The 15,309-nt window shown below is 34.6% G+C and overlaps 1 protein-coding gene and 1 long non-coding RNA gene across 2 annotated transcripts in view; one reads left to right on the plus strand and one right to left on the minus strand.

Moving 5' to 3' along the window:
- The window catches only part of CEP162 (centrosomal protein 162), a 128,099-nt gene that overhangs the window by 3,785 nt on the left and 109,005 nt on the right, over window positions 1-15,309 (minus strand). Inside the window, exons 24-25 of the mRNA XM_051997340.1 lie at window positions 15,131-15,272; window positions 13,800-13,898 (exon numbers count right to left, since the gene is read on the minus strand). Coding sequence (XP_051853300.1) covers window positions 13,800-13,898; window positions 15,131-15,272 — 241 coding nt within the window. The remainder of the gene's footprint in view (window positions 1-13,799; window positions 13,899-15,130; window positions 15,273-15,309) is intronic.
- LOC127561964 (uncharacterized) lies at window positions 15-9,193 on the plus strand. The gene is made up of 2 exons (XR_007953578.1): window positions 15-4,973; window positions 5,192-9,193. It is a non-coding gene; the product is annotated as an uncharacterized LOC127561964 (long non-coding RNA).

Genomic DNA, 15,309 nt, shown 5'->3' on the forward strand with positions numbered 1-15,309 from the left:
TAATCAGAAGTGCAGAACAAAGAAATGAAATACTACTTTCTCACATTACATACAAAAGTTGTTTCAACAGTACACAATCTGAAAGATTGAAGAACAGGCCCTTTTATCTTTTTTTTTTTTTAAATGTTTAGGATCAGAAAGTGCCTTCTTCTTAGGATAAATATGGAATTACTTGGGTAACTGACACTTTCTCATTTTTCCTCCTATTCCTAGACTTTTATCTTAGTATGTTTGGGTCTTAAGCTGTAAGTGGGGGCAGATAAAATCATTGCCTTTACTATGTGAAACCTTGCCAGTTCTGGTGCTCACTTTTGTGGGCTCTGCTCAACCATCATGTTTCCCCCACTTCTATGAAAGCCTTGGGAAGGCTACAAATCAATCTTGACTGAAACTAAGACTTTCTGCATCAGAAAGTTTACAGCTATTATCTTTTACTTGCATCGACTTAAAAACTCATGCTCCAGAACCAGGGGAACATTGCACACAGTAACGACAGCAAGATTACGTGATCATCAACTATGACAGACTTGGCTTTTCTCAGTAATGTGGTAATCCTGAGCAATTCCAATAACCTTTGGGATGGAAAAAGCCATCTGCATCAAGAGAGAGAACTATGGAGACTGAATGTGGATCAAAGCAGAGTATTTTAACCTTTTTTTGGTTGCTTTTTACTTTCAAAGAGTTTCTTTTCCCTTTTGGTCTGATTTTTCTTGTACAACATGACAAAGAAACATGTTTAAAAGGATTGTAGATGTTTAACTTAGATTGAATTGCTTGTTGTCTTGGGAGAGATGATTTAAGAGGAGGGAGAAAAAAATTGGAACACAAAATCTTATAAGTGAATTTTGAAAACTATTTTACATGTATTTGGAAAAGTAAAATACTACTGGGAAAAAACAAAACAAAACAAAAACTTATGTTCCAGATTAACAGAAAGCTGAGAGAAATAAACATTGAATAGTGGTAAACAAATAATGTAAAAATCTGAAAAATGATTTATTTCTTAGGAAATGAAACTATAAGCTATCTCCAAGCTCTAGTGAGAAGACTGAGGACAGTTTGCATGAAGCACATCACTAAAATATGGACTAAGTAAGGTGCCATGTGCATAGTGGTTACTTAATAATAAACACTTGTACTCTTTAAAAAATAGGTATTTAATAAAGTACTGAATTGAGAACAATAAATTAACAAGCATTTTTATTCAGTACTTACTATGTGCTAGCACTGAGCTGAGCAGAGGAGGTTGGGGGAGGGGAGTTTGTCCATCCATGTCCTTAAAGAGCTTACATTCCAGAATGAGAAACATGTCCGTATATAGATACATACAAGATTCATAAGAGAGTTGATAAAGCCTAATGAGGTCTGAGGTCATTGGCCTTTGGTGATTTTGGAGAAATGTTATAATCAAATAATGAGGTTAGAAACCAGATTGCAGAATTTAAAACTGATTAAGAAAAGGGAATGGGGGGGAACTGATTGGACAGGTCTTTCTCATGTTTAACTGAGAAGGAAAGAAGAAGATGACCGACCACTAGCAGAGATGTTGGGATCAGGTGAGTTTTTAAAAAAAGGATATTATTGTAAACAACTGGGAAGAAATTAATACACAGGGAATAATTAAAAATTAGAATGAGAGAAGGGATGATAGGGAAAAACTGCTGGAGAATATGGGATGGAACCAAAGATGCATGTAGTGGGCCTTCCTTTGGCAAGAAATACTACCTCTTTATTACAGACTATGAAGGAGAGGATAGTGGGGGAAGATATCTAAGTGATCTGAGATCAGATGGAAGGAAGAAGAGGGAGTTTTCAGTGATTAACCTTATTTTGGCAAGAAAGGCTACCTTTTTATGACAGACAAAGATGAAGGAGGACATAGAAGAGGAAGATGTTTAAGTGATTAGAGATCAACTAGAATGAAGAAGAGGGAATTCTCAGTGATTAGTCTCAATTTTTTTTTTTTTTTTTTTTTTTTTTGGTGAAATGTGACAAGGTTCTTAATTCAGAGAATAAGGAAAAGGGTACTGTGGAGGTCTGAAGAGAAATTTAAGTTTGGAATAGCTGTTGTGGCAAAAGGGGAAGTCAAATATTTGGGGAGCTCTATTCAGCAGCATATGAATAGGAGCAAAGTGATGGATGGAGGGAGTCATCCAAGGACGGGGTTTGACAAGGCATAATCAGGGACAGGACAAAGGGGAAAAGAATTTGAGTGTAAGGGATAATGTAACATTTAACTGATCACCAAGCATTGGGAATAATGAAGAGAGTAAAGTGTAGTAAATATAAGAATGATGACTTGGAAAAGAATGGAGATTAGAAGGATTGGAGATCATAATAACGATGAAGAACCAAATTTAAGGGTCATAAGAAGAAAAGAATGGCTAAAGATTATGACTAAATAAAACAGGTTTAGTTCTGTCACCTTGGAAGTGGAACATTTGTGAATGAAAGCAAGATCAAAGGCATTACCTACAAACAGATGTGTGTGTGGCTGAGGTATAGCTTACAGGAATTGAGTAGGTTGAGAACTGGGAAATTAGGGAATATCAACATGCATATTGGGGTCTTCTAATATGAAGGCAGGGGTTGTGGAAAAGAGAAAAACTGTGAAAAACTGCATTCATTTAAATGGCTTCAGGCTTCAGGCTGTCTCCCTTATGACCTGTATAATATGTGCAGGCTCTTATCTACTTGAGCCTTGGCCAGATAGAAACATATTTACTTAACCTGAGCTGATGACATTTATTGGTATTTGGCATTTATCGTTATTTAGTCTATTAGCTGGACCACTGTCTGCTTGATTAAGCCTGAAGCCTGACTTTCTGTTTCCTAGAAATCAGAAGATTTCAGGCAAACAGAAAACCTTCCATTCCAATCTCCCCAAATAGCAACAACCAATTAGATGCCTCCCCCTCCCCTTCTCAGTGCTCTTTCACTTGTGATGTAATTTCTTGTATAAAAGCTATGTATCTTTACTACTTTTTTAGCCCTCTACAGTGAGCTTTCTCTTTCTTATCTCGCGATGGGACGGCTCATCCTCCGGAGGTTTTCAATAAACAACTTTTCTGCCTTCTATTTTTTTTTAAATTTAATTTAATTTTATAATAACTTTTTATTGATAGAATCCATGCCAGGGTAATTTTTTTACAATATTATCCCTTGCACTCACTTCTGTTCCGATTTTTCCTTTCCCTCCCTCCACCCCCTCCCCTAGATGGCAAGCAGTTCTATATATGTTAAATATGCTGCAGTATATCCTAGATACAATATATGTTTGCAGAACTGAACAGTTCTCTTGTTGCACAGAGAGAATTGGATTCAGAAAGTAAAAATAACCTGGGAAGAAAAACAAAAATACAAATAGTTCACATTCATTTCCCAGTGTTCTTTCTTTGAATGTAGCTGCTTCTGTCCATCATTTATCAATTGAAACTGAGTTAGGTCGCTTTGTCAAAGATCTGCCTTCTACTAAGTGGTCTGTGAGTAATCATTTTGGGTAAGGGTCTTCTACATCCCTCACAGATGGGGGCTCGTCCGGGATGGGGTCTTTGGGGAAGACGGCTACGTGTACCCCGAACAGGGACAGGCGCCCACGGAGTAGTTTTCTCCAGGGTCTCTGGCTCTGGGTGAGCAGCCTCCCTCCCCTTTTAGACAACAACCCGAGGCAGGGATACTCAGTGGAACGCAGAATTGAAGATTGAAGGAAGTATAGTCCTGATGGCCGGCATTTGCAGTCTGAAAAGAAACATATGTTCTCGAGGTAAAGCTCTTGGGAAGTCTGGGGGTGTATTGGCTGAGTCGAGGGAGACCCTGAGGGATTAGCCCTCTTAAATTTATTTTTGGTGTGGACTGCTGTTGACCCCAATGATAAAGGACTTTTCCTAAAGAGGCTCTCGGGTGGCTGTGGGGGCGTGAGGGTAATGTAGGGCCTCCACCTGGGTGTGAGGATAACATAGGGCCTCCGCCAACATCTGGATCAGGTCCAGGGTGGTATAGAAGCAGTCCAAAAATTTGTATCAGGACATTAGCTAGGAAATTCAAGACTGGAATGAACTTCCCAGATATACAAGGGAAGAAAACAGGGATGATGTATATCCCAGGACTATTTGGGTATATCAGACTTAAATCTGTATGTAAAAGGTGAAAATAGAGTTTTGTGAATGTCTGTGTGTATGTCTGCTTTGCATTGCCTTTGTTCTGTGTTAAAAGTTAGAAAGCTTATAAGAGATAAGAATTCAGCTCTGTGTTATAGGCTTAGAAAAATTTCAGGCTGAATTGTGGGAACTGGAATTCATTCAGAGTAGTAATTCTTTCAGAGTGGCTCAGAATGTATTGGTCTTAGAATTTGGGAACTAGTTTTGGGTTTCTCAAGAAAAGAAAATCATTTTTCTCTTTCTCTTCCTCTGTCTCTGGCAGTGGCTTTGCAGGAAGGGGGAGAGAAGGGGAAAAAGTAAAAAACATAGATTTAAAGTTTGGAAAGTTTTGAGAAAATAGAAGAACAGTATCTATCACTCCTGTAAACAAGGAGCCTGTTATCAGGACTCAGCCAGAGAAAAGAATTCTCAAGATAAAGCAAGGATTGGTGCTTAACTCTTTCCTGGTTACTAAAGAAAAGATGTGGGAATGAAGTATCTAGGTAGATTTTAGGAAATTTCACAAACTGAAGTACTGGTTAATTTTAAAATAACTTTAAATTGGTGTGTATGTTAAGACTGGAAAATTTAAGATTGGAAATAAGAAACTGCAGATATTGGAAGTGAGGAATAAAAACAGAGTAAGAGAGTTGAACACAGAGGCATTCTGACCTGTTGAACCTGTGCATACTTCTAAAGAAAAAAAAATTTTCAGGAAAAGAAAGAAAAATCATTATTAGTAAATTTGCCTTCATGGAATTAGAGAACAGAACTAAACCGGGTAATTGTTTGCAATATCTGATTAAGAGTTTTGGGAATTTACTATATTTTAAAGAGGTACTATAATTTTTTTTTAAATTTAATTTTATTTAATAATAACTTTGTATTGACAGAATCCATGCCAGGATAATTTTTACACAGAATTATCCCTTGCAATCACTTATGTTTCGTTTTTTCCCCTCCCACCTTCCCCCCCCCCCCCAAGATGGCAAGCAGTCCTATATATGTTAAATATGTTGCAGTATATCCTAGATACAATACATATTTGCAGAGAGGTACTATAATTTTGAAAATGAAATAAAATTAAAATTGGGGGAAATAATTTACTGTTGCCTTGCACATGTTAGATTTATTCTGAGTATAAAATCTTAAGAATTTTTCGACTATTGTGGCCTTTACAACTGAAGAGAAAAACTTTTCTTTTTTTTTATTATTTGGTTGGACTTCAAATTGAAATATAGGTTATTAAACAAAATGCCAGTAGCTTACCTTAGGAGGGGCTCATGTTTGTATCTCCTTACTTAAATGGTATGTTGCTTTTTAAAAGTATTGGGTAATTTGTAAACTATATTATAAGTTTTATGAAATTTGATTCAAAATTAGTTGTGAATCTTGAAGTTTAAAGTTTTAAAAAAGTGATTTAAAGACAAGGAAAAAGAGATTGATTTACAAAAGCAATTAATAATTTAAATAGAGCATCTAGTCAGAAGTATTTCGGAGCAGGTTTGAGCAAGTAGGCATTGGTAGGAAAGAGACAGAGAGATGGGACAGGAGAATGAAGGTGATTTAAGAAGGATTGATTAGTAGAAGCAAACGATTTCAAGAAGAAATCAGAGGGAAAAAGAAGGAATTAGTTGGAAAGGAGAGACACAGAGAGATGGTTGTGAGATGGGATGTGTTTTTTTGCGGGGAGAGCAGCAAAGCAACAGTGGAAAGCGGCAGCTGCTTGGTTCCTTTAGCTGAAGAAAACAAATGGTTATTTAAAGAGACAAACTGCTCTTACAAGATGTTAATTGATTGAATATTTGTTTCTTTAGATACATAATGGTTATGAATATTAAATAATATGATCAGAAATGTGGTATATAGTTTGAAAGGGTTATTTCAAAAAGTTTAATTGATGTTTTCAAGAACTTTTCAGATTCTTTTTATGTGAAAATAGGAAGTTTTAATTAATTGTATTGATGCCAATTATCTGAAATGGGACTCCAAGGATAATAGTTTTTGCCTTCTTCCTTTTGAAAATGTTTTTGTTGTGAACCATATGTAGTTTGGGGTTTTTCTGTATATTGGGCATTTTAAAAGCAAAATGATTGGTATACTATTAAATTTATTCAAGATGCAACATCTACTTGGGTACATAAGAATTGTGTGAATTTTCTGGGATAAATTTCTTACTGTTACTGATATAAGGTCATGGTAAATAACTGTTTGGGATTTATTTGAAACTTTGGAGATGAAATTCTTTGGGCTTGTAATTAATTCTATTTGGGAGTTTTAAAGCTCCACTCTTTGATGTGCTGAAGATTGAGTTTTAACTGCTTATATTATGTAATAGTTATGTTCTTGCATTTTTTCCTCCTGTCACTGATTTCTATGATCAGAACAATAGTTAATAAGAACTGTTAATGCAATTCAAATATGTCATACCTTGCTGTTTCCAATCTGGTTATATGTAATCATTATATCCTAAATACTTAGGCAAATAAGTATTTAGCCTGGTCATCTGTCTGTTACTGGATATTTGTGTTTTATTTTTAAATTGTTTTTTTAAATGATAAGAGGACAATTTACAATGGTCTGTGAAACCTAACTGCTATTTATTGGGACTATAGCTGTCTGCCTGTCCTGTGAAGCAAACTTGTTCCTTTACATAGGAACTGCTGGCCAATCTATACTGGCCTCCCCACATGTTGTTGCAGGTCCAGACTGTTCTAACCTTGTTAGATTTGGTTTTTTGTTGTTCTAGATTTTGGTCAAATTACAGATTATTGAATCTCTTTTGAGACATGGATCGGCCCATCTGAAGCTTAGATTGATACCACACCCACACCCCTGCATGCATTGAGCGCCTTCGTCCATTTCTCAGCTAAGATCGAGACCATCGCCAGTGCTCCTGATGCAATTTGGACTGATATGGGGGAAGTGGGAAAGTGGTTGATGAATTATTGTCAAAATTACAGTTCTATTACTAGAGTTAGAAAAAAATGCAAACATTACTGTGTATTTAAGATTTGGGATGGAAATTATTAAAATTGGTAACTGTTGCTGTTAAGGAAGTTATAATATGTTTATAATATCTATGTATATTCACTTCAGAATATGTAATTGTTTGAGAGATTTGATTTTTTTTTTTTTTTTGAGGAAACTCCTCCTGTACTAGTCTGTTATGTATAGGAACTTTAATTCACTCTTGGGATTTATGTGTGGGATGGTTACTTGACTTTTTTTTTTTTTTTTTTTGGATGATGCCTTTCCATGAGGGAAAAAAAAAAAGGAGAGGAAGAGATAGGGAACTAGGGAAACTGGTGGATTCTTCTCAAAATATCTAAAAGAGTGGGAACCCTTAGTTTTCTGTTCACTTTGCCTTAGGTACTTCTGCCCCACCCCCTATATCACCAGTTCAGATTGAATTGGAAGTCCTTAAACAATCCTTTTTGTTTTTACTATATTTTAGTTTTGAAACCCCTTATTTTGTGGAATTGCCCTGGCAGACTCAGTTTTTGGGACTATTTTGTTTTTAGGAAATTTCCAAGACATATACACCCATCTTGGGACTGGCAGTCTCCAACCCTGTAACCCCAGTTTCTTAATTGGTAGCTCAGCATTTTAAATAACATTGCAATTTTGAGATCAAGCCTCTAAAGTTTGGGATTTGCCTGCCTTGATGGTCTAACTGTGCATACTCTGATAGCTCTGCTCAGAAATCTGTATTCTAGTAGCAGTCCTGTCTGTCACTCTGGGTGGGGACAGGTGGAGCTACTCTAAGCCTCACCCTTCTCCCCTGGAGTGGGGTGCCCCTCTGAATGGGCATCATGTTGGTCTTGAGCCCTGCTACTCCCTATATAAGCAGAAGCTGAGTTAAGTGCACAAATGACTGCAGACCACCTAACACAGTGAACCGTCCATCTCAAACTGGATTCTCTGGCAGAGATGCGAGCCTTTGTACTGCTGATAACTCTGGGGTTGTCAGGAAGAGACTTGCCCTTGCCATAAGTCCTTGCATTTTCTAGTTTAATTTTGATTTATTTGCCTCACATTGGATTGGTCAAAATTATGGTGCTGAGACCTCCCAGGTATCTAGGGGAGGTAATTCAATAATTCAAATATTCAGAAGAAGAGTGTATAATGTTGTGCCTCGGTTTCCCTAGATTGTCACCTTTGTTAATTTATCTTTGTATTTTTATGTTTTCCATTTGCCAATCTGTTCTGTGATAGCTGTTTCTAAGAGTTGGTGGAAGCAATTTTTATGGTATGAACTTATTACAATGAACGGTATTATCCTGTTGTCGCTATGTCTACCCTGTATAATTACATTATTCTGAACACAGAATAGTTAAATGGTCCCTATCAAAATATTGCATACAGAAGATGCTATTAAAATGATGATTCTTCAGAGAAAAGACTGGAATGTATTAAAGAGAAATGATCTTGATTGTGAACTTGATAAACAATGTATAGATATATTAACTGATTTTGAACAGTGTGTAAGTTCTTCATAGAAATATGATAAAAATCATTTACATATTAGAAGGGAGGAGTTGTGGGGAATAGATAAGGTGAAGAACTTACAGGAATGTATGAATTCTTTTTCTGTATTTTATTATTTCTGTGTCTCCCCTATGACCTGTATAATATGTGCAGGGTCATATCTACTTGAGCCTTGGCCAGATAGAAACATATTTACTTAAACATATTTACTTAACCTGAGCTGATGACATTTATTGGTATTTGACATTTATCATTATTTAGTCTATTAGCTGGACCACTGTCTGCTTGATTAAGCCTGAAGCCCTGACTTTCTGTTTCTTAGAAATCAGAAGATTTCAGGCAAACAGAAACCTTCCATTCCAATCTCCCCAAATAGCAACAACCAATTAGATGCCTCCCCCTCCCCTTCTCAATGCTCTCTCACTTGTGATGTAATTTCTTGTATAAAAGCTATGTATCTTTACTACTTCTTTAGCCCTCCTACCACGAGCTTTCTCTTTCTTATCTCGTGATGGGATGGCTCATCCTCTGGAGGTTTTCAATAAACAACTTTTCTGCTTTCTACTGAGTGATCTCTGAGTAGTCATTTTGGGTAAGGGTCTTCTATATCCCTCACATTGGTGATATTTAAATAGTGTGAGCATCTCAAAGGAAGAGATGTTGCTGAGTTGGGAGAGGAGGATCTGGAAGTGGCAATGGGGAAGAAAGTACATTCTGATTTCTTGACCACAACTAGAGAATCAGGGGGGTTTAAGTAAAAGTGCAGATGTATTGGGAAAGATAACAGTGTCATCAGGAGGGAGCTAGTTCTCACTGCAGTGTCAGAAATAGGAAATGTGTGAAAGGCAAAGTTTTAAGATGAAAGTAAGTTTGTTATCATTTATCAGGTATTTTAGAAAGCACAGGGGAAAAAGTTGGGTCACAGGGAAAAAGTTGGGTAGATCTGGAGTGGGATCTGTGGAAGAGTAGGGCTGAAGAGGATGGGAGTGAAGGTATGGACAATTGAAGAAGGGAACACAAGAATTTGTACTTTTGAAGTTGTACAGTTGAAGATTCAGAGTACTTTTGAAAGTATGGGGATGGGGAACAACCTTCTCCCCCCACCCCCAACTTCCTGAAAATGAGAAGTATTTTCAGAAGTAGTTGATCTTCAGGTATGGATTGCTTAGATTCCTTCTGTCTTTCAAATTCTGTAATATTTCTACTTGTAGACTAGGTATACATGTATATACAAACATTATGCTAAAGATGATGTTTATCTTCACTGGCATGTATTTCAAGTTTTTCTTTTAAAAGGGAGGACATTTATTTCATTGTTCCAATTAACACTGAATAATTAAGTTGCTTTTTAGTTTTTTCTATACTGCTAGATTCCCTGGTAAAAATAAAAATTGCCTAAAATGCAAAATTTGTAGCTTTTAAAAATAAAAAAATAGGACTTGTTCAGAATACATATTGAGATTATATATATATGTGTGTGTATATATCTATAAAATTCACTTTTTTAAGGAAAAAAAAGGGAAGCTATTTCTTCCTTATCTGTAACTTATCTTCTCTTTTTAAAAATTTAATTAAAATCCAAATTGCAAAGGATTGGGGTTTATAAATTCATAGTCTGTAGCTTCTCTTCGTTTCTTGACTAGCAGATACTAACATTCCCCTGATTCTTAAATTCATCTAAGTTCAGATTTTAGGTACTCAAAAAAGTTAATTTTTCTTTCTCAGTTAATTTTTTTTCTTAGTAATATTACAGGTCATTATAAAAACTATTCTTGGAAAAGGACAAATGACTCAAAATATTTTTAAGGGGAAAATAAACTGTTTACATGGTAAAGAAAACTTTAAAAAATCTTAAAACAAGAAAGGGATTCTGGCCATAAAACAGAAAAAAAAAAAAAAACATGCATGGCTCACTGAAAACCATCTAACAATGACAATCACGTTTTGAACAACTTGGGGTAATAAAATTTCTATTTTTCAACATTATAGCTAAAAAATTGAGTACAGCATAGAAGTATTAGAAACTAAAGGCTGTTTGGACTTTAGTATAGAAAGCTATAATTGCATAATCCTTGGGGAGAGAATATAGTCCCTTATATATATTGATCTGCTATGTTACTTGTTAAAATAGACAGATATGGGTTGAAGTCATTATTTTATACATTTAAAAATAATATGTTCTTTCATGTTAGGGTAGAAGTATCAAATGTAAACCATACGGTGAGTCAGATTTGATAGCTGCAATGCTCTTTGGAACATTAAACAAAGGTAATAAAAGCAACCCTAACATATGAAAGGGAATTGTTGACTCCCTATCATTTGTTGGAGCTGCTTTCACAGATTACCAACAATTTTTTAAGTACTAGATCCAAAGTTCCTTTCTTAAGACTTCAATGCCTGAACTATTGCTATTTTTCTGCCCTTTTCTTTCCTCTTCACTTCAATCTTCTCAAGAGGTTCTTCCTTCACTTGACTTTCTCCTCAGTTTCTTTTGCTGGAACATAGTTCTTCTTTTAAGCACTATATAAGCCATAGCTCAATATTAGATCTTTTTTTTTTTTCTGGTATTGTTAGAATTTCACCTTTTTTACTATTCTGTTGATATGAATTTCTGTTCACTTCTTTTTAATAAGATTGGCTAAAGACATCAATTTTATTAGTTTTTTTTCATAGAAACAGCTTTTAGTTATATTGATCACTTCTATAGTTTTTGGTTTTCAGTTTGTTCATTCATATATATGTGTGTGTGTATGCATGTGGTATGTATATATGTATACGTACATATACACATACCTTTATACCTATTTTACATATGTATGTAAAATATATACTTTTACTATCTCCACTTTTGTGCTTATTTTATTTATTTGTTGATTTTTTAATTCTTTCAATGCACATTCAGATCATTGTATCCACAAATGGGAGAAGTTAATCCTGCTTTAATCTACTCTGGTTAAACCCACTTCTGAAATAATTCCTTCAGTTCTGAGTACCACATTTTATAAAGTATGACTGTCATGGAAAAAATAATGATGAATGTTGGAGGGGATGCGGGAAAACTGGGACACTAATGCATTGTTGGTGGAGTTGTGAACGAATCCAACCATTCTGGAGAGCAATCTGGAATTATGCCCAAAAAATTATCAAAATGTGCATATCCTTTGATCCAGCAGTGTTTCTATTGGGCTTATATCCCAAAGAAATACTAAAGAAGGGAAAGGGACCTGTATGTGCCAAAATGTTTGTAGCAGCCCTGTTTGTAGTGGCTAGAAACTGGAAAATGAATGGATGCCCATCAATTGGAGAATGGCTGGGTAAATTGTGGTATATGAATGTTATGGAATATTATTGTTCTGTAAGAAATGACCAGCAGGATGAATACAGAGAGGCTTGGAGAGACCTACATGAACTGATGCTAAGTGAAATGAGCAGAACCAGGAGATCATTATACACTTCGACAACGATATTGTATGAGGACATATTTTGATGGAAGTGGATTTCTTTGACAAAGAGACCTGAGTTTCAATTGATAAATGACGGACAAAAGCAGCTACACCCAAAGAAAGAACACTGGGAAACGAATGTGAACTATCTGCATTTTTGTTTTTCTTCCCGGATTATTTATACCTTCTGAATCCAATTCTCCCTACGCAACAAGAGAACTGTTCGGTTCTGCAAACATATATTGTATCTAGGATATACTGCAACATATCCAACATATAAAGGACTGCTTGCCATCTAGGGGAGGGGGTGGAGGGAGGGAGGGGAAAAAAAAATCGGAACAGAAATGAGTGTTGATATAATGTAATTATTAAATAAAAAATTTAAAAAAAAATAAAAAAATAAAAAAAAACAAAAAAAAAAAACAAAAACAAAACAAAAAAAAAAAGTATGACTGTCATTTTAGAGAACATGCAGAGGAGTATCAATTGTTGCTATTACAGTTGGTCCTTCCTTTTTGAAGAGGACCACTGATATCATCATTGATGTGTTGATTCATATGTAAATTGGATTTAAGTGAGGCAGAATAGCACAGTCATTCACTTCTTTCTCTCCTAGAGTCATCAAAGTCTAGTGGCAAGACAAAAGTCAAGAAGACTAATATTGGCCTGGAATGCAGTAGAAGGCATTAGATTAAACTCTAAGCTCTGTACATCACCTGCTTCAGCCATCTTTAGTTGTTTGAACAAATTGTTCTCATCTGCCCATCTCAAGTGTAAACTGGATAGTGAGTAACCTCTCAAGATCATGATAAGTGCAGATCAGTATAGAGAATTGAGGATATATATCCTGAATAAAAGACTTGGATTGAAAAGGATGGACAGAACATGATAACTCTCTTTTCATCTATTTTAAAGGATTAACATGTGGAGAAGAATGAAACTTGTTCTGTTTGGCTTTGGAAGGCAGAATTGGGAAAAATTTGAAAAAGTTCCAGGAAGGTAGATTTTTAGCTCAAAATATGAGTAACCATCTAATAATCATAGCTACCAAAAAATGAAATGATTCTTTCCTCTCATTGGAGATGCTCAAATGAAAGCTAGAATATTTAGAGGAAAGTATTATATTATTAATATAGTTGGGCTCTGAGATCCCTCCTGGAGTTTAATGATTCAAATACATGTGCTTTATGATTTTATTTTATAATATCTAGACCCATTTCTAAATGAACCAACTGTTATATCATGGATTCTGCCTATTAATGACAATTTACAAAGATAGATATGAGTCAATAAGAAAGATGATACATGCATCTTCTAAACTGTTTTGAAATTTCTCTAAGTATTTTTGCCTTTTTACTTGGTAATGAGAAAAATAAATCCTAATCCATAAAAATAATTCTTTTAGTTTGTAAAAACCTCACATTTTATTGATTTATGACATGTTCTTCCACTATTAAATTAATCATTTGTAATTAAGTTAGGGGGAAAAGTTAAGTTTAGAATCTATTTTATATGAGAGTACTCTTGTTCATCCAATCATTAACATTTTGAGGGTAGATTGGGAAAAGAATAAATATTAGACATCAGTTCACAACATGGATAATTTGCTGAGGCATCGGACATGCAGTTGTATTTTCCTAATTACTTACATTTAGCTTTTTGTTACAAAACACACACAGAAAGAAGGATTTGACAGACAATGAAGAAATAACAAAATCACTATACATACCTCTTTTTGAAGGATTTCCTCTCGAACTTGAGAAATTGCTAAGGATTCTTTATTTCCCTGCAGCTCATTAACTTGTGTTTGGAGATGTTTTATAAGGACCTAGGGAAATGGCCCAAAAATGAGACATTAAAAAAAACAAAACAAAAAAACCCTCCCAAACCTCTATTTTGAATGGTTATTTGAAAAAAAATAGTATTTCATAATCATTTTGACTACTATTTTTTACTGCATTATAGCTAATTTGAGGGATCAAAATTAAAATCTATAATTCTCTTGTGAAGGATGTTGAATAAACTGATTGAACAGAATAATATCCCTTTCCCTTACATTCAGCACCTTAAAATAAAGTACACTTTAAGGACAATTTGGAAACTTTGAATACATTTGGTTTCTACCAGTCTTTAAGGCTCAAAATCTTTATTACTCAACTGGTTTCTAATTAATACTAGGCATTCTGAAATGGCAGATGTCTAAATCTAGGCATTATAAGTTGAACTGTTTATTATATTGTTAGTTACAAAGCAGTATGAACACTTCCTTTTGTGCTTTGATTCTTTTGAATTGAAATTTAAAAAAAAAAGTTTAAATTTTACTCAGACAGTACTTTTAAAATGTTAATGCATCTGTCTTAGAGTGTGACATACTAGATATTTAGCATAGTGTGTGTCAACTGGCAAAAGATACAATACCGTAAGGCTATAATGTTAAAGGCTTATAAGTTGTCAGCATGTTAAAGCATGATTACAAGGAAAAAAAGGTAATGGAGTCAGACAATTGACTAAATGATTTTGATCCAAAAGAAACATGACCTCACGTTTAAGAGTTTAAAAATCATCCTAAGTTCAACTAATCAAAACTTTATTTAACATGAATTTACTACATATATATAGTAAAAGCCACTTAAGGAAAAGCTTATTTCAGAAACCTGGGGATAAATTTGCATAAAACTATGGTATAGGTCCAAATATATTTTATCCCATAAAAATAACATGTTTTGTATTAAATTAAAATAACAGTTATTTTATTAAATTTTGTATTAAAATGAATGAAATGGAAAATAACAGTTATTTAAGCCTGATTTTTGTGTGTGTGTCTGTGTGGGGAAGTACAGGCTATATTGAGACCAATACAATTTTTCAATTTTTTCAGGGCTGATTTTTTGAAATAGAAAAGCTAAAATTAGAGCATTACTTCCACAAAAAAATTAATTTTCCATTCCTATTCTACAGACTAAAAATATTTTTCAATTCTTCAAAAATTAAATGGTATTCTATAGTAGCCACTAAAAATATCAGACTTGATAAAGTAAAAACAGAATTATTTTCATGTACCTCTTGTGTTGAGATTTTGCGATTTAGTTCAGCTATTTTGGAAGAAGAATTTTCTATAGCATGTTGGCAGAGAAGTTTTTCTACTTCCCTCTGGTGAGAGGCTTTGAGGGCAGCAATGTGTTCTGCTGCATCTTCTTTGGTTCTAGAAAGACGAGAAAAGAAGGCTTAGTTAGATCTAA

This window comes from Antechinus flavipes, chromosome 4 (genome assembly GCF_016432865.1).
Source record: "Antechinus flavipes isolate AdamAnt ecotype Samford, QLD, Australia chromosome 4, AdamAnt_v2, whole genome shotgun sequence".
NCBI lineage: Eukaryota > Metazoa > Chordata > Mammalia > Dasyuromorphia > Dasyuridae > Antechinus > Antechinus flavipes.